General features: G+C 42.8%; 1 protein-coding gene across 1 annotated transcript in view; it reads left to right on the top strand.

Annotated features, from left to right (window-relative positions):
- The first annotated feature begins 1,895 nt into the window (after positions 1 to 1,895).
- Positions 1,896 to 19,489, top strand: part of LOC311079986 (solute carrier family 2, facilitated glucose transporter member 4-like) — a 141,749-nt gene continuing 124,155 nt past the window's right edge. The window contains exons 1-2 of the mRNA XM_084109721.1: positions 1,896 to 2,168; positions 10,507 to 10,602. Of these exons, the coding sequence (XP_083965847.1) occupies positions 2,136 to 2,168; positions 10,507 to 10,602 (129 nt within the window). The 5' untranslated portion in view covers positions 1,896 to 2,135. The remainder of the gene's footprint in view (positions 2,169 to 10,506; positions 10,603 to 19,489) is intronic.

Below are 19,489 nucleotides of genomic sequence, written 5' to 3'. Positions count from 1 at the left end.
AAAAAAGCGCATCCATCCATCATAAAAGTAATACATACGGCTCCAGAGGGTTTATAGGTTTTTGTCCATACATCCATATTTATAAACTATAATCACTGGATTCCAGTAGCGGCCATATGTGAGTCAAGTTCCAGTGGAAGAGTGAATTCTGACCCGACGCATGACATATTGACGAACGTGGAAGCACAGAGGATAACTCTAACTAAGCAAAACAAAACCCCAGTCACGAATTAGAATTCTAAAATGAGAATTTTAAAGAGAAATGTTGGAGGATTTCGATATAAGAGAAGAGGAGCTTGTGTTTGTTGCCCAGCCCTATTTGTTTAAACCGTGAGAGGCATCTACTCTCACCTAAGCTTATGCTACTATTACATCCTACGTCATACTTTGGGTCAGAGGTCACTCTTCCGCTGGAACTAGACTCGCTTATGGCCGTCCCCGGAAGCCAGTGATTGATATTAATGACCACACCACAGCTCTTTTCTGACTTGTCAAACTGACAGGGTTACAACTGATCCCATGTTACAACACTCCTTGGTGTCCCCCTAATACAAATAGCCTACATATAATACAATATATTTTGAGAATGGGTAAGTTTGTTCTTTGTACGGTATTCATTTCTTAAGGTCTTAAAAAGACTTAAATTAGAGTTGTTTTTTTTTATAAATGTGCAGCAACCCTATTTATTATACTGCACACATGCACAGAAACTAATACTCATTTAATGAGATACATTTAATAATGAGTACCACTGTGCATGGAAAATATGTGGAAACATCCAATCAAAAACATCATTTAAATGTCATATGTGGTCTACTTTTTGCACTAGATCTGCATTAGCAGACCCTGTCTGTGTCTGTCTTTAAGGGATCTTGTTTCTTTGGGTTCAGTGAGAAAGGCACACATGACTCTGGCTGGGGCCCTTCAGCTGACAGGTATCAGATTCATCTGCTCTTTCTTCGGCAGGAATATCAGAGGATCAAGGAGAGAGGGTGTTCGATGGGAGCAAGACGAAAGAGAGAGAGAGAGAGAGAGAGAGAGAGAGAGAGAGAGAGAGAAAGTGCAGGCGTGAGGAATGTTAAACTACCACCGGGGGGTTGTGGTGGGTGGTAATAAGGGCTCTTAAATTGAGTGGATGACATCAGACGTTTTTCCATTGCGTCGCTTACTCATTCAGTGTCAGACTCTAACCCCCAGCCTCACAAATCTCTGCTTAAAAAAAAACAAAAAAAAAACATGCACATCTCAAGATATAAGTGGTATAGTCCACAACTTAGGAGCACCTGTTGCCTGGGGAGGATTCTTTTCATGTGACATGGGAATGAGTTGGTGGGGAGGGGCTTATAGGCACAGTTTGTGACCCCTTAGGCATGTGTTCCAAAATAGTAAGGGATCTATGAGCTAAGAAAAGCTGAACAATAGAGACTAACCATTCCAGTTAACCATATATTAGCCATATGTTAGCCAATATTGTTGGGTTTTAAACCATCAAGGTGGGCATCTGGACTCTCTTGACCCATATAATCATGTGGTGGAAACTAAACTAAAGAAGTGAATCTTTGAAATTCTCAAACCAAATGCTCAATTAATACTTAGCAAGGATACATGGAATGTCCTACAGTTTATGCATGATTAAACTTTACAGTAATTAGTCTCAGTTCTGCACAAAATGTAGTGATCTTGTGTAGGGATCTCTCTCTCTCAAATGTGGGACATGCTAATGTAGCCTACGCCTTGCTCTTTTTTTCAATGACACATAAGGTCAAGACAATTTGTACAGTGACAAACCAACCTTGTAGGACTGAAGCTAATGGAAACAGCCTAGTCAGTGTAGCTACTCTTCACATAGATCTAAACCCCTCCCCTCTGGCCCAAACTTCTAAAAACATGTGGGTGGAGAGTGTGTGAGCATGTATTCTGTGCCCTCTTCTTCAAACCTCACAGAGGAAATTATAGACACTAGAGAAACACACAAGCCTTGATCCAAATTCTGGACTTTTTTTGTATAGTTCTTGTCTGTGTGTGTGTGTGTTTTAAAGGACAAATTAAATTTACAGATCAGTGCTTTGGAATAATACTGCTTGGAAAGTACAGTGAGACAGGACCAAAACTTTGAGTCTCGCACACTCAGAGTCATGCCGGCTGGGTTTCAACAGTTGGGAGGGGAGGTAATGACAATTACGATTATGCATGTAAGATAATGTGAGCTACCATACAGTGTGATGATGATGATAAAATCATGATCTTTAAAATATAAACATTTTAAACAATTTTATATTTGATTTTTATTTGATTTGATTTAAATACCTAAAATAATACATTATGAGAATGTACCCATGTACTGATTTAATATTACACTCACACTCTGACGTGAAGCCTTCCATTGGTTTTGGTAAGATTGTCACTGGATATTGCGATCCAGTGAGAGTGTGAGATAGCAATAAAGTCAACATTGCAGTTATATGTAGTGTGTAAATGGTCACATGTTTCAAGGTCAAATCTTTGTTTTAAAATGACTCAGAGATACTAAGTTAAAGCATTTCTGTCTCACAGTGGACCTTAAATGATAAAGTGTAACTAACACTTTAATACTTGAATATTTCTGTATCTTAGTGCTTGTTGGTGCCATGCTTTGTGATATGCTGACAGTAATCACAACACTCTAATGCCACTATTGCCAACCTATTATGCCAGCATATCTGAGGAACTCATTTTAATGTTTTGTTAAAGAAGTATTCTCCTAAACTGAAAAAAATGCTTCTGTCCAAGTGTTCAGACATACCTTGCCTCTCTTGACATTGTTTCCGTGTATCATTATAAAACACACCATAGCCAAACCTCAACACAGATTGGTCATGCCAGGGAGCAAACACACAAAACAAGTTAGTGCAAAAATGTTAATATTATATCATATAGTTTCATTTAAACATTTTTGACATAATTGTGTCGTACCATGAAAATGAATATTTGACCAACAAATGTTTTTAATTTAATTTATATTGAATATATAATTTATTTACATTTGTATATGGTATGATGAGTTATCAGAATGCAACAATGAGTAATTAAAGTTCCCATACAGTCAGTCCCGTTCAACATTACGTTGGACTGACGTCATGGGGTCTCGCCTGGGAGCCCAATCACCTCCAAGTGGTAACAAAACAACCCAATGAGATTTGCATGCCAAGTCAGACCTACTCGGACATATGGGTATAAATAGGACCGGCATTACTCACTTCATTCATATTTTTCTTCGGAGCCGAGGCATATTTTGCTTCATTCCATTCACCTGACAGCTCACGTTCTCGGTAGAATGGAGACTCCAGGCGGTCCAGCTGATTTGGAGCCAATTCGGGGATGCACAGGTAGACCTGTTTGCCTCCCAGGAGTTCGCCCACTGCCAGTTGTTCTATTCCCTGAATGATGGAAACCTTAGGCACTGGCATACAACTGGCCCCGGGGCCTACGCAAATATATGTTGACCCCAGTGAGCCTTCTCGGACAGACACTGTGCATGGTCAGGATGGACGAGGAGCAGGTCTTGATAGTTGCGCCGTACTGGCCCAACCAGACCTGGTTCCCAGAATTGATGCTTCTCACGACAGCCCCTCTCTCCATGTGTGGTCTCTGAACGAGACGTGGAGGGACTTAAGTGGCCTACCGCCAGTAGTAGTTGACACTATCACTTCAGCTCAAATCCCCTCTACAAGGCGTGCTTATGCTTTAAAGTTGAGTTTGTTCGGCTCTGTGCTTTCCTTCCTTGGTTTAGATGCAGAGGCTGTCCCCCTCCACCTTGAAGGTGTTGCCATTGCAGCACATCATGAGCTCCTACTTGCTCTTTAGGTGAGTTGCCCACTCGGCAAATCCTGAATCGACTTCCTACAGCATCTTTCAGCAGTCAGACGCAGCAGAGGTGTCTTTACGCCAGGCCCAGTACTGTGCATGGTCGGCCGGTCAGCCCTTGTACTGGGCTAGATGCCCATATGACGTGATTCCCTGTTCAGTAATCCCATATGTGGATTGTCCATGAAATGGTTTTCCCCTCTGCTCTGCCCTGTCCCTAGATAGGTAGGACCTACTTCAGAGATCTTCCATATGAAGTATTGCCCCACAGGTCAGTCCATATGTGAAACCTCCACTCGTTACCTTCCTTCAGACAGGGTATGGTCCCCGTAGCATTCCCCTTCTTTGGGACTGGGCGCGCTTCCCCAGCGTTATGGTCATGGCTGAGAATTGTTGGGAATTGAGTTCCGAAGCACTCTTCCCTGGGGTAGGAACAGCAGCTTTGGCTGTCCCCAGAGTAAGACCCTGTCCCTTTCATCCCCCAAGGGAGGACTTCCCTTGGGCTTACTTGGGGCGCTGGGTAGGTTACGAAATTTGTGAGAGCAGTTGCTAATAGGGCACGTGGCAGCTTGCCAGCATCTGCATCTCCAACACTTGTAACACAGTTCAGTGCCTATGGCGCTTTCCATAGGGACCCCATGACGTCAGTCCGACGTAACATCGAACGTGACTGACTGAATGGGATCATCTAGGTTACTGATGTAACCCCCGTTCCCTGAAGGAGGGTACGGAGACGTTACGTCCCCCTGCAACAGCCCTGAAACACCCCTGTCTCGAGTCCTCAGCAAAACATGAATGAAGTGAGTAATGCCGGTCCTATTTATACCTGAATGTCCTTGTAGGTGTGACTCGGAATGCAAACATCACTGGCCAGTGTTCATTGGCTCGCTTTGTTACCACTTGTTACTCCTTCAGGGAACTGGGGTTACATCAGTAACCTAGACGTTTTTATTTTTATTAATTTAGTCAAAATGGCAGACAAATCATAAATGCAAACAATAGTAATATGATTTGATTGCTTATCACTTTTGACCAATAGCTGGTGCTGTTACCAAATTCATGTTTTGTGGTCAGTGAGAGGTGACAATGACATAAAAAGTTTGGAGTCAATATTCTTAAAGTGCCCCCTATTATGCTATTTTAAAGGCTCCTAATTTTGTTTTGGATGTCTTCTACAACAGATTTACATGCATCAAAAGTCAAAAGTTTCATTTTCTCATAATATACATTGCACATCACCACATTTTTCAATGATTCTAAAACGACTCGTTGGATGAATCAGTCTCTCTAAATCCCTCCTTTCCGAAAGCCTGCTCTGCACTGATTGGCCAGAAGGCCCAGTCTGTTGTGATTGGTCTACCGCATACAGCAGTGGTTCTCAAACTTTTTTGGTCGCGCCCCCCTTTAAACCTTTAAAAAAATCTGATGCCCCCCCCCTCCCAAAAAAATTTAATAATAAATATATATATATATATATATATATATATATATATATATATATATATATAATTCAATAATATTATATATATATATATATATATATATATATATATATATATATATATATATATATAAGCGGAAAGTTTTTTTACAATGAAAAACGTGCAATGATAAACTTACAAGTGTCTTTGATTTAGGAAATTATTGAAGGCCTGCTTTCTGTATTTCTCCTTGAAAAATGAAAAATAAAAAATTACAAAATAAAATAAAAACGTGCAATGAAAACCAGGAATAGTTTTAATTTGTCATGTCATTGAATCGACAGTAAGAGAGAATAATAAACCAGAACTTTAACTTTTAATTTATAATTAAAAGTTAATATATAGCAGCAGCTTTGGAGAGTGCCTCACGAGCTCAGCTTCTGGTTGGTCTTCTCACCAGAGCGCGCACAGCAGCGGAGTGCCGCGTTCACAATAGCGGAGTGCCGCGTTCACAATAGCAGCTCGTGATTCGGTCCGCTGAAGAGGTTTTTTTCTTTGGCGAGCAACTTCTATGTTGGGCTTGTTCCAACGGTCTGAAGAAGAACGATTCATTGCCGTTCGTTGCCGCTTTATAAAAGAAGAGCGCTATCACTACCACTTTCACGCACTTGAACGCCGTAGTAACGTAACGGCTGTATTTTTATTTATTTATTTTTTGCTGATCTCCCGCGCCCCCCCTGCAGTAACCTTACGCCCCCCCCTGGGGGGCGCGCCCCACACTTTGAGAACCACTGGAGCGTCTGTCGGAAGCTACACGTCCATTACCATAATTGTCTGTCCGGAGGCTTCTTAAATCTCAGCGATTGTAAACTGTAAAGACAGTAACGATGACATAGATTTTACCATATCAATCCGAGCGTGAGTCTGATGATGAAACATTGGAAGAACTAGTTATTCAACCTGAACCTCCATCGCAAGGGCAACTTGAGCAGGACGTTTCTCAGTGATATGCTACTCAGTTTGAGATACATTATGAGATGTTGCAGCTGTCATTCCTCAGCATCAGCATTAACAAGTGTATGTCCATCAACATACAACATAGATGGGCATTATACAAATGTATCTTCTAGTGACATAGAACTGTAAAGCAGTAGGATTCGAATAAAAAACAACTCGTATTGGCAGTTCAGAGTCGATTCTTTCTTTTGGGCACTTGAAGCTTTGCAGAGTTACACTGCAAAAAAATGCTTTTCTTAGTATTTTTGTCTTGTTTCCAGTCCAAATATCCAAAAAAAATTTATTAAATCAAGATGCATTTACTAAAGTAGTAAAATGCCATAAGATATTATGTCTTGTTTTCTGGGGAAATAATATATATTAAAGGCACACTGTGGAGAAATTGTGTTTTTTGTCAAACAGCGACCCCTAGAGTCGCTGTGGAATACTTGCACTGTCGTAAATACCCCTCCACCACCGCCCCCCCCCCCCCACCCCCTCCCCCCCCCACATTAGACTTATTTATGTCTTGATATTTATGTGAGATATTGAAAACTGTTCTCATGATAATCGCACAAATCAACGTCAACAGCGTCGTCTGATATCCCTCAGGACTACGTGATAAATACACCTCACAACACCTGAGTTCAGCTGGCAAACCTCCTCCTGAAGTGGTTTGAGCGGTCGGATTCAAATCCGTCTTGAATGCGTTTCGGAGGACATTTACACCTGGTCTTTTCACGATCAGATAGCTATCCGATCTGAGAAAACGCATGAAGTGGCCAGGTGTAAACAGCCCCCATGACAAAAACATACGCACGAAATGGCCTCTCACGTCCATAGACAGTATATAAACGCTCACGTCCAAATTTGAGGAAGTGGTGAGGGAAGTGATGTATGCCGTAAAGCAGTCGAATTTTGTAGTTCTTTTTGTGCTCAGGTTACTACCCGAACCCCGAAGTTACGTAGTGCCAGTAAAAGCGATACTATGGCTATGGCAGACGTGTCATTCAACCTATTGTAAGTTGATGTACCATCACAAGGGTCTTGGAAATATATTATGAAGGTTGAAAAGCTACATAGTGTTCCTTTAAATAAATAAATCAAAATTAAGTGAGTTTTTGCTTAAAACAAGCAAACTTATCTGTCCATGGGGTAAGAAAAAAAATCTTGTTTCTGTTTGAATTAAGATTATTTTTCTTACCCCATGGACAGATCATTTTGCATGTTTTAAGCAAAAACTCACTTAATTTTGATTAATTCCTCCAGAAAACAAGACATAATATCTTATCTAATTTACTTATTTAGTAAATGCATCTTGATTTAAGAATTTTTTGATATTTGGACTGGAAACCAGACAAAAATACTAAGTAAGAAAAGCATTTTTTGCAGTGTACAGCCTCAGAATCAGCTTGGCATCAAGCTATTAAATTCATTGATGCATCATTTGAGAATGGTTTGGTCAACCAAAAAGCTTTTGATAACTTTTTGCCAGAATGGTCTCACAATAACCTGAGCCGATTTTGGTGAAACGGTCTAGAATGAGTTCAGAGGAGTCCAGGGCTGCGTTCAGCCCCGACAAAACGTTGCACAACGTTTTTTAAACAGAAACGGTGATGTGTTGAACACACTGTTCTAATGACGCAAGAGTTGCAACTATGGCAGCTGAGAAGGCCATTCTTTGTGTTCTTTGTGAAGAATTTTCAGAGCCTGATGAAGTTGGTATAAATATGTGTTTAATACTACAAAATATGCCCGATGTTACAGTTACTGCACTTGCAACCCAGAACAAAAGAGAACATGCCAATCGAGTGAAGGGATTGCTGAAACTGAAGCACACATCTTACCTAATTCAGACTAAAACACATCTATTTAGCCTCACATACTGACTTTATTTGTAGTTCATACTGTTTTAATACCCTGTATTTTCTTTCTCATTTTAAGGAAAAGCACTTAATTACCATTGTTTAGCCTATTTCTATACCAAATGTCATACACTTGCAATGAAGCTAAAAATATAAACAACTACATCATTATGTTGATATCCTATATTTTTACAATAAAACTTAAGACAAACATGTCTTCTAATATCCTCAGCTGTTGCGTATACCGAGCTGCATCGAACACATTTGTAAATTACTTTCCTAGGACCCATTGTGCGAGTTCACTTTAATACCGCGTGCTTTATATACATGTTGCTGCTGATTGGACTGCAGTTCTGACACACCCACCAAACAAGAGAAAACGCATCTCAAACCCCGTTGCACACCGGTGCACGCCGTTTCCAGGAAACATGACGTTCAACCGGGAAACCGTAGCAAAACGTTGCGCACCGTTTTGAACTTGAACGTGCCCCAGGTTTAGAAAGTAAAAGTCCTCCTCAGTATTTTGTTCCAATCACCTGGATTTGCTAATTAGCACAGTTTTTCAGCCAGGAGACAGAACAAATTAGTGAAAACAGCTGGCTAAGTTCATGGGTGGAATAAACATGTGGCAGGACTTTTACTTTCTGACCCCTGGACTTTACACCTCTAAATGAGTTTTAAAAACTAGGTTTTCAAAGAAATTTAAAATAACAGACAGCAGTTTTGACTGATTATGGCATAATTGCGATCATTGTTCTTGGTATGATTTAAGGAATCTATTAAGACCAGTTTCATTAAAAAAAAAAAAAAAATCAAAAGCTATTAGCATTTTTTTTTTTTTTTTAATCATTATAAATTTGAACTGTCTCAACTTTTTGAGTACCTTCAGGAAATGTCTCCAATGACACAAACAGAGTTTCAAAACGATAATGCCTTTATAAAATACAGTATTTTACGTCAAAATTCAAAATGGCCAACGCCCAACATGGCTGATATGGGAAAGATTGGGTACAATTTGACTTGGTATGTCATACCAGACCTAATGAGACCTAAAGAGTATCCAATATTTTGTGATTTTGGGGCAAAACGATCAGAAGCTACAAGCAAAAATAGTGAATGATGAAAATCATATCTCCGGACCAGTAGGTGGCGGTGTGCTGAAACGCTGCAGGTTGCCTCAGGTCATGCTTGCAATGACATGTACCAAGATTTTCCTCATGCTAAAGCATTGCATTTTGATGTGCTCTTTGTTGAATTTGTTTGTGTGTTATTCTAGAACAGTTTGGTTTATCAAAAAGCTTCTGAAAACTTTTTGCCAGCACGGTCTGCAGATGATCTGAGCCAACTTCGCTAGGTTGAATCGTCCTGAGCAAAGGAATCATATAAAAAAAAAATTGTGTGTTTAGGCCTTATGGTTCAAAAGTTAGCATAAACATGGTAACAAATTTGGACAGTTGGTGGCACTATAGGTAAATGACTCCAAATTTGCTGTGCTTAAAGTTCAGACTGTCCTCGATCTGTGTGCCAAATTTCATAACATTCTTGCAAGCGGTTCTATGGGCTACCACAGACTAAAGAGCAGAAGAAGAAGAAGAAGAAAAATATTAACAGAGACAATAGGTGCCTACGCACATTCAGTGATTGGCCACTAATAATGCATATTAATGCCAGTAAGTGTTACACAATGAATACAGCATTTGTTTTGAGAAATGTGTTGTACACTCCTGTACACTTATGTCAGCAGATAAAAACAAGAGAGGAGTCAGCCAGACTTCTGTCAGTCAGTGAAAAGACAGGTGTGTGGCCCATTCTGCTAATGCCAGATGAACCACAAAGACATGGGAACAGACTGAACCATTTTATCTAAAACACGTGACAGACAGAATAGATCAAATCAGTATAGGGCTTAATTTTAAAGCAGTAATCCTTTATTAAATATGAAGGTATTTGTGTAATCAGATAGATATCTGGCTTTCCACCGCTCCAATGTTGAACATACTGCTGTGAAGACATTCTATGACATAATGGTTTTGTTATGTGCAGGTTGAGGCAATCATACCATGTCCTTGATAGCCATCCAGGCAATAAGATATCAATTTATATCTCTTGCGTAGTTATCTATAATCTTTTTTAAATATGAATTTAGATTTTATCCCAATATATAAATAGAGAATTGCAATATTTATTTAACAATATAGAAAACAAATTTAGAGTGAAGATGACAGTAATGTTGTAATACATTCCTTTGATGTTTGTAACTTTGCTTTATTTTGATTATACTTTGAACACCAATGTGCTGCTGAGATTACATGAAAATATTCCTTCTTCAACAGACTTATGATACTGTGATTATAAACTGTGTGTGTTTTGGTTTCCTGCAGAGAATAACTGGAACCCTCGCACTGTCAGTGTTCACTGCTGTACTGGGTTCCTTTCAGTTTGGCTATAACATTGGAGTCATCAACGCTCCACAGAAGGTAATATTGCATCCATATGAAAATCAGTTAGTCATACATATTTTAGACATATCATCGTATTGTTAAAACTTCAATTTAAATAGCCGGATAATGATGTCCAAAGAATTACATTCATAAAGAGTGACTAAGCACAGTCCACAGCTATATCTTAGCTATATTATATATACATATATGCAAAAACTAATGACTAACAAGACACACCTATAAATAATCAAGACGATAAAGGAACTACATGACTGGGGCTGTTAGGGATAGGGAAATGAAGCCTCATAAAGCACTTAGACTTTTGTGTGTGTGTTACGTTTTGGTTGAAGCAGAGGAGGAAGCAGGATCCAAGTGCAGCAGTCTTTTATTAAATTCAAATTCAAATTCAAATTCAGACTCAGACTCAGACTAACAATAAGAACTGACAAAGACTGAACTAAACACAGGGCTTAAATAGACAGACAAGCTTAAAAGATCACAAGGGGGCGTGGCTAATAAGAAACACCTGGGGAGACTAATCAGCATTAAACATAACAAAGGACTGCAAAACATGGAATAAGACTGGGGAACACAGGTTGAAAACATCACAGTGTGCGTGCGTGCGTGCGCGTACCTAGTATCGTACTCGGTTACTAACGTAACCTCGGTTCTCTCTAGAAGAGGGAACGAGTACTGCGTTGAAAACGCTAGGGGAAAAACTCTTTTTCACGAAATACTGAAGCAAAAAATTATCCTTTAATTTTTGAAATAATGTAAAGCGCATTGCAGCAGCACACAGCCATGGGCGAGACGGCTCGCTCGCTCATTGGCTGCTCTGCAGCAACTGCATAAGCCTATCGAGCGAGGCCTGCGGTGACGTCAGGCCAATGAGGGCGCTTCGCGCCCTCCTCGCCACTTCCCGCCGAAACGGGCGTGGCTTAGCCCTATAAAGGAAGCTCGAAAAGGCTGATTCACTAATTTTATTCATCGCCGAAGCGAACCAGAGTGAACCGTACGCACGGCCAGAAAACGCAGTACTCGTTCCCTCTTCTAGAGAGAACCGAGGTTACGTTAGTAACCGAGTACGTTCTCTTACGAGAGGTCTCTCGTACTGCGTTGAAAACGCTAGGGGAACCAGTGCAAAACGCTGTGCGTACTGTGATTAACCACCCATAAACCTGGATACCCAGGATTTATCAAGCATAAATCACTAGAGGGACTCACAGAGAGTCCTGGAACAGGAAGGGAACCCTTCTGCCCCTATATGGTGACGTCCACTGACGCAATAACATGACATCACATAGACAAGGCGGGGAGCCTGAACTAATGTGGGAATTTGTGGGTCTTACGCAATACTGCCCATATGATAGGTTATAAAACCTAATAAATGTAGACGGCGAGGCCCAGCCTGCCGCCATACATATGTCTTGCAAGGAAATCCCGCTAGACCAAGCCCACTAAGAGGCGACACCTCTCGTGGAGTGCGCTCTGACACCCAATGGGCATTGTAAGCCCTTGGTAGTGTATGCCAGCGCTATGGCGTCGACTATCCATCTGGATAGGCTCTGTTTCGAAACAGCCATTCCCTTGGAACATCCACTGAACGAGACAAATAGCTGCTCAGTCTGTCTGAAGACAGAAGAGCGAGACACGTAAGCTCTTAGAGCCCTAACAGGGCAAAGAAAACTTGTGTCCCCTTCCTCGCCCGACACCGGCAGGGCAGACAGGGAAATAATCTGAGCCCGAAATGGTGTGTTGAGGGATTTTGGAACGTAACCGTGCCTAGGTTTGAGTATGACTCTTGAGTCGCTTGGCCCAAACTCTAAGCACGCCGCGCTCACCGAGAGCGCGTGCAGGTCACCTACGCGCTTCACTGAAGCGAGAGCCAACAAAAACACTGTTTGAAGGACAGATGTTTGAGGCTAACCGTTTGGATAGGCTCGAAAAGGGGCACCTTTCATGGCCTCCAAAACCGTAGAGAGGTCCCACATAGGGACTAAAGGAGGTCTGGGAGGATTCAGCCTCCTAGCTCCCCTGAGGAAGCGGATGACTAAATCGTTCCTTCCTATTGACTGACCTAGCGTTGTTTCAGAGAACGCTGCGATAGCCGCCACATAGACTTTGAGCGTGGAGGGGGCTCTGCCCTTATCCAACAGCTCCTGTAGGAAGGAGAGAACCCTGTAGGAACGGAGAGAACAGGTCCACCTCCGCTCTGCCGAATCTCTCCCACAACAGCTGGACTGTTTGCGGGTGTAGAGACCATTCGCTCGTAGGAATGTTGTTCCTGGACGGTCTGTCTGGTCCCAAATTCTGGAGCCCAGGCACGTGCACTGCTCTCAGCGAGCGCAAGTTGCGCTGAGCCCATATCAGGAGGCGTTCCGCCAACCTGTATAGGTTTCGGGATCTGAGACCGCCCTGGCGATTTATATAGGACACCACAGACATGTTGTCCGAGCGGACTAAGACGTGTTGGTCCTTGATTTGGGGACGAAAACGCGTCAGCGCGTTGTCCACTGCCAACATTTCAGGCAGTTGATATGTTGGAGCTTCTCCCGTTCTGACCACAGGCCGAAGAACGAACTGCCCTCGAGCAGCGCTCCCCATCCCGAGGTAGAGGCATCTGTCGACACCACCATAACTCTCGAGGAAGTCCCCAGGCTTACACCTGATTGATACCAGTCGCTCGCTTTCCAAGGTTTCAGAGCTGCAACACAGCTCTGATTGACCTTGAGACGCAGCTGACCGGATGCCCACGCTCTGCGCGGTACTCGCGCTTTCAACCAGAACTGCAGAGGGCGCATGCGGAGCAGGCCCAACTGAAGAACCGATGATGCTGAGGCCATGAGACCTAGCATTCTCTTTTTGAAAATTCCTGAGCGGGACGGTCGCGCCGCAGCGGAAAGAGCTCGCTGCGCGCTGAATGTCTAGCACACGCTGTGGTGATAGCCGCGCTATCATAGACTGCGAGTCCAGAACTGTGCCCAGAAACGAAATAGTTTGACGGGGGTTCAGAGAACTCTCCGTCCAATTGAATCTGAGACCAAGATTCTCGAGGTGATCGAGTAAGATGGTCCTGTGCTCCACGAGCTCTGATCGTGATTGAGCTAGAATCAGCCAGTCGTCCAAATAGTTCAGCACTCGCATGCCTCGGAGTTTGAGAGGTGCGAGCGCTGTGTCCATGCACTTCGTAAATGTACGAAGTGCTAGGGACAAGCCGAACGGCAGGACTGTATACTGGTATGTCTGGCCCTCGAAGGCGAATCTCAAGTATCGCCTGTGACGTGACGCTATTTGTATTTGAAAATACGTGTCCTTCAGATCTATCAACATAAACCAGTCTCCTCGGCGAATATGCGCAAGGATTTTTCTGGTCGTGAGCATTTTGAAACCGCGTTCCACTAATGCCTTGTTCAGCTGTCTTAGATCCAGTATGGGTCTGAGACCCCCGTCTTTTTTGGGAACCAGGAAGTATCTGCTGTACAGCCCCCCTTCGCTTTGAGCCTGAGATAAAGGCTCTATAGCCCCTTTTCCTCAGCAGTTTTGATATTTCGGCTCGAAGTAGGTGTGCTACTTCTGAATTCACCGTAGTTTCGACGCACGCTGTGAAGCGGCGAGGACGTTGGCAAAACTGTAGCGAGTAGCCTCTTTTCATAATGTCTAGCACCCATTCCGAAACCCCTGGAAGCGCTGCCCATGCATCTGCATGGTTGGCTAAGGGTTGGATGCGAAGCGCGCTCTGTTCGCTGGGCGACAGAAGCGCTTCGGCGTGCTGTAACATAGGCGTCATGCCTGTGACATTCGAGGCGGGGAGCGCGCTGATCACAGCGGGCAGAATGCTCGCTCTCGACCCCACTACGGTGCTTAACCGAGTGAGGGAGGGCTGAGCGAGTCCCGTAGGACTCATAATGTCTGTGAGTAAGTGTGGGCGCAGAGGAGCGGGCACACCTACTGCTTTGGACGCGCTGTCTGCCTGAGCAAAGCGAGCGCGCACTGGTTTCGTTTTACAGAAACCGTGACATGTGCAGAACATAGTGTTTGTGGGCACTGGGCAGTGGGCACGTTTACTATGTTGAATGCGCGATCGACCTGAGTCGATTTTATGAGCGCGGGCCCTGTGTGAAGGGCTGTGCTTGTGCGTAGGGATGGCACTGGACAGTGGGCATCTGCTCTACACCTGAAGCACCATCGGCCGTGGCCGGGATTTTTTTTTTTTGAAGCGCGCTCTGCTCGTTTGGCGGCAGAGGCGCTTTGGTGCGCTGTAATCATAGGTGTTATGCCTGTGACATTTGCGGGGGAAGCACGCTGATCACAGCGGACAGAATGCCCGCGCTCGACCCCGCTGTGGTGTTTAACCGAGCGAGGGAGGGCTGGGCGAGTCCTGTGGGACATATAATGTCCGTGAGTGAATGTGGGCGCGGAAGGGCGGGCACATTTACTGCAGTGAGCGCACTGTCTGCCTGAGCAGAGTGAATGCACACAGGTTTCGTCTTTACAGAAACCATGAGACATGCAGAACATAGTGTTTGTGGGCACTAGGCAGTGGGCACGTTTACTATGTTGTGAGCGCGATTGACCTGAGTCGAATTTATGAGCGCGGGCCCTGTGTGAAGGGCTGTGCTTGTGTGTAGGGATGGGCACTAGGCAGTGGGCATCTACTCTACACATACAGCATCATCGGCCGTGGCCGGGACACCAGACGATACATCCCATGGGATTTTTCTGGGTAGCCGTAAAAGGCTTTTGTGTGCAGGCAAGCGAGCAGCTGTGCACTGCAGAATACACTGGAACAGTCAAATTTCTTGGAACTGAACGAGCGGCTAGTCGAGCGCGGGTTGTACCACGCGCTCGTGGGCTGCAAAAGCACATCTGCAGCTGCCTCTCAGGGAACTGACAGAGTGATTTGCATTTGGCGGCATAAATATTTTCTGCCGGTAGACCCGGGATTCGAACACGGGTCTCCCGCGCGAAAGCCTAAGAATCTACCACTGGGCCACAGTGAAGATACATAGACATTCAGTTAGCGCGAGTATTATCCACACTGGCGTTTGTTTGCAGGCATGCGGGTAGCACAACATGCAATACTGACATTTTCAGACGCCTGAAAGTGCCAGAATGTGAGAAGAGTGGATATCGCCCGGTCTCAGCGGGGCTAAAAACACTCCATTCTCCTTTCGCCAGCGACGCACGGGAACCGTAGAAACGGTGTTCGGTTGCAGGCAAGCGGGTATTACGCGCTTGCTGGCTGCAAAATGCACCTCTGCAGTCGCCCTCAGGGGACTGACAGAATGAAGCATTGGCGGCATAAATATATGCCGCTAGACCGGGATTAGAGGGGTCTCCCGTGTGAAAAACCTATAATTCCACCACTGAGCCACAGGGGAATACAGGCTTTTGGATGCGTTGAGCGTCAACATGTATTCTCCGGCGTTGCTGGCAGGCGTGCGTGTTTATAACAGACTCGCTTGCTGCAAATGATATTTCCAGTCGCCGAACAGGGAACTGAGAAATGTGAGAGAAAAGAGGCCAGTACGGCCAAAGGCGGGACTAAGAACACTCTTTTCTCCTTTCGCCGGTGAATGACGCGCGCAGAGGCAGGGAAGCTTTTCTTGTAACGTAAAGAAAAACTAACCCCAACCATCCGCTTCCAGGAGGAGCAGCCTCGGAGAAGGATGCCAGGTGAGTCCTCAGAGTCACCATAGGCAATTGGCTCGGAGTGAGGGCGGTCGCCGTCAGCGAGCGCGAGAGCTGCGAGATCCTCTAGGAAAGGGGGGCGTCTTGAAAAAGACGCCCGGCTCTTTTAGTGTAAAATGGTACATATATAAAACACAGTAAAGAGAAGGATATAGGCGCCAGATAGCGCAGCAGGTACGGCGGTGAAGGCGGCGTTGGCCAGCAGCTTCTGGAGTGGCTCGTCCCGCTGAAGGTGCTTTCTCAGACGGCGCGCTGTGCTTCTCTCGTGATCCAACGATGCGTGAGCTTCGCTGAAGAGATGAAAAATCAGTGAATCAGCCTTTTCGAGCTTCCTTTATAGGGCTAAGCCACGCCCGTTTCGGCAGGAAGTGGCGAGGAGGGTGCGAAGCGCCCTCATTGGCCTGACGTCACCGCAGGCCTCGCTCGATAGGCTTATGCAGTTGCCGCAGAGCAGCCAATGAGCGAGCGAGCCGTCTCGCCCATGGCTGTGTGCTGCTGCAATGCGCTTTACATTATTTCAAAAATTAAAGGATAATTTTTTGCTTCAGTATTTCGTGAAAAAGAGTTTTTCCCATAGCGTTTTCAACGCAGTACGAGAGACCTCTCGTAAGAGTACCCCTACGTTATGGGGACCATATGATTCTCATGAGGAAAACAGTATATAAATCATACTAAATTAAGTGTTTTGAAAATCTGAAAATGCTGAAAGTTTTCTGTGATGGTAGGTTTAGAGGTAGGGTTAGAGGGATAAAATATACAGTTTGTACAGTAAAAACCATTATGTCTATGGGAAGTCCACCAGTGTCTGTGTGTGTGTGTTGAATTTCTGCCTCTGATAAATTAATCCATTAAAGTGTGGCAATAAATGCCAGTATAATTTCATTTAAATTCAAAGTGTTTCGCTCACGTGATTGAGAAACTGAGGCTTTGTTTGTCATTGATCACGTTACTCTGTGAAACCAATACACGCCTCGATAAGGGACATCCCTGGAGATTGTGCTGCGTGCTCAATACATTCCTCGAAGCTTCGGTGTCTTACCTAACATTATAGGGCCTGTTCCATGATGGTAGTTGAACAAACTCAGGGTTACAGGGGTGGTTTTGAGTTAACAAAACCAAACCAAACCAAACCAATCAGGCTTTGTTGGTACCATAATGTTGATAATCAACTTTCTCTTTCAAGGCTTTTACCCTGAGTTCATAAATAACCATGAAATGTGTGCAAATGTAAGTGTGACATCAGTAGCTAACAGCCAATCACATACCTTGAAACATGAGAGTCAGCGTGATTTAAATTCTCTCTTCTATCGAAGATTGAAGAGATTGAAGAATATGAAGTACACGAATGCATTTGCACAGCAAGAAGAAAATATCTTGCTATATCAGTGCAAGTGAAAGTTGTGAAGTCAGTTTATATAGTTGATGATAATATACAGAGACTTGAACATGCAAGTTCACATGTAGGGATTTTTAAAGCTTTATCTATTGATTCTAAAGCCTTTTTATGTTACATGTGATCTGTACATTAAAACTAAATGTGTTATATTAATTGTTAAACTAAAATATCTAATGTGTAATGGATTCTCTAGTGAAAAATAAATATACCAAAATGTATTTGAAATACATTTATTTTATGCTAAGTATATTACAAATACATTTACATTTACAACCCATTGCAAGAATACTTTAGATAAATATCTTGCATTTAAAGATTGATATCACACAGAGATCATACTATCCTTACTAATTGTGATATTAAAACACATTTTAGGCATAATATTAAGAAATGTGCATTGTGCAATAAAGAAGTACTCCATATAAAGTTTAATTTTAATTTAATAATTTATTTCAGTAATTCTCAAGCGATATGTCATTCAATAATTTAATTGGATTTGTAGTATACTTGAAATAAATGTACTTATTTTGGAATTGTTTTTTTCACTAGGGTTAAGAGTATAAAGATTATATAAATAATATAAAAATCAAATAATTATAATAAATAATCATTGCTAAAAGATCTGTTACTATATAGTGACCTTTAATTTGGTAATTTAATTTTGGAAATCACATTATGAAATAAATGTTTTTCTCCAAAACACGTTGGCCACAATTATTGGCACCCTTTTTATATTTGGGGATATTTAATTTAATTAATCAATCAACAATACTATTGATCAGCATTACCAAACGTGGACGTTTTCCACTAGAAACAAGCATTGATGTATTATTTTAATTTAATACTGTGAAGCTGCTTTGATACAATCTGTATTGTGAAAAGCGCTATATAAATAAACTTGACTTGACTTGACTTGACCTTTTATTAAATACTTTTTGCAATCTCCTTTTGCCAAGATAACAAGTTTATAACTCTGAGTTTTCTCCTATAATGCCTGATGAGTTTGGAAAACACCTGACAAGAGATCAGAGACCATTCCTCCATACAGAATCTCTCCAGATCCTTCAGATTCCCAGCTCCATGTTGGTGCTGCTTTTCTTCAGTTTACTCCACTCATCAGGTCAGGGAACTGGGACGATCATGGCAGAAGCTTCATTTCGTGCTCCGTAACACATTTTTGTGTTGATTTTGATGTTTGTTTTGGATCGTTGTCCTGATGGAAGATCCAACCACGACCCATTATAAGATTTCTAACAGAAGCCGTCGGGTTTTGATTTTTTATCTGTTGATATTTGATAGAATCCACGATGCCATGTATCTGAACAAGATGTCCAGGACCTTCAGCAGAAAAAATATGCCCACAACATTAAAGATCCAACGGTATATTAAACTGTACACATGGGGTACTTTTTATTCTTGTGTGCACCAAACCCATCTAGCGTGTTTGCTGCCTAAAAGGTATTTTTTCTTTTCATCTGACCACAGAACCCTGTGCCGTTTGAAGTTCCAGTCGTGTCTGACAACTGAATTTGCTGGAGTTTGTTTTTGGATGAGCGAGGAGGATTTTTCTTGAAACCCTCCCAAACAACATGTGGGGATGTAGGGGCTGTTTTTTGTTGTTGTTTTTTTTGGTAGGCTTCTGACCCCAAGACTCAAGTAATCTCTGCAATTCTCTTTCTGTGATCCTTGAAGAGTCTCTGGCCACTCAAACTCTCCTCCTCACCGTGCATTAAGACAATATTAAACACACATCCACTTCCTGGCAGATTCGTAACATCTTTAGTTGATTGGAACTTGTTAATTATTGCCCTGATGGTCAAAATGGGGATTTTCAAT

The sequence above is a fragment of the Abramis brama genome, assembly GCF_963993115.1.
Source record: "Abramis brama genome assembly, chromosome: 3".
Lineage (NCBI taxonomy): Eukaryota > Metazoa > Chordata > Actinopteri > Cypriniformes > Leuciscidae > Abramis > Abramis brama.
This window is presented reverse-complemented; position numbering and strand designations above follow the sequence as displayed.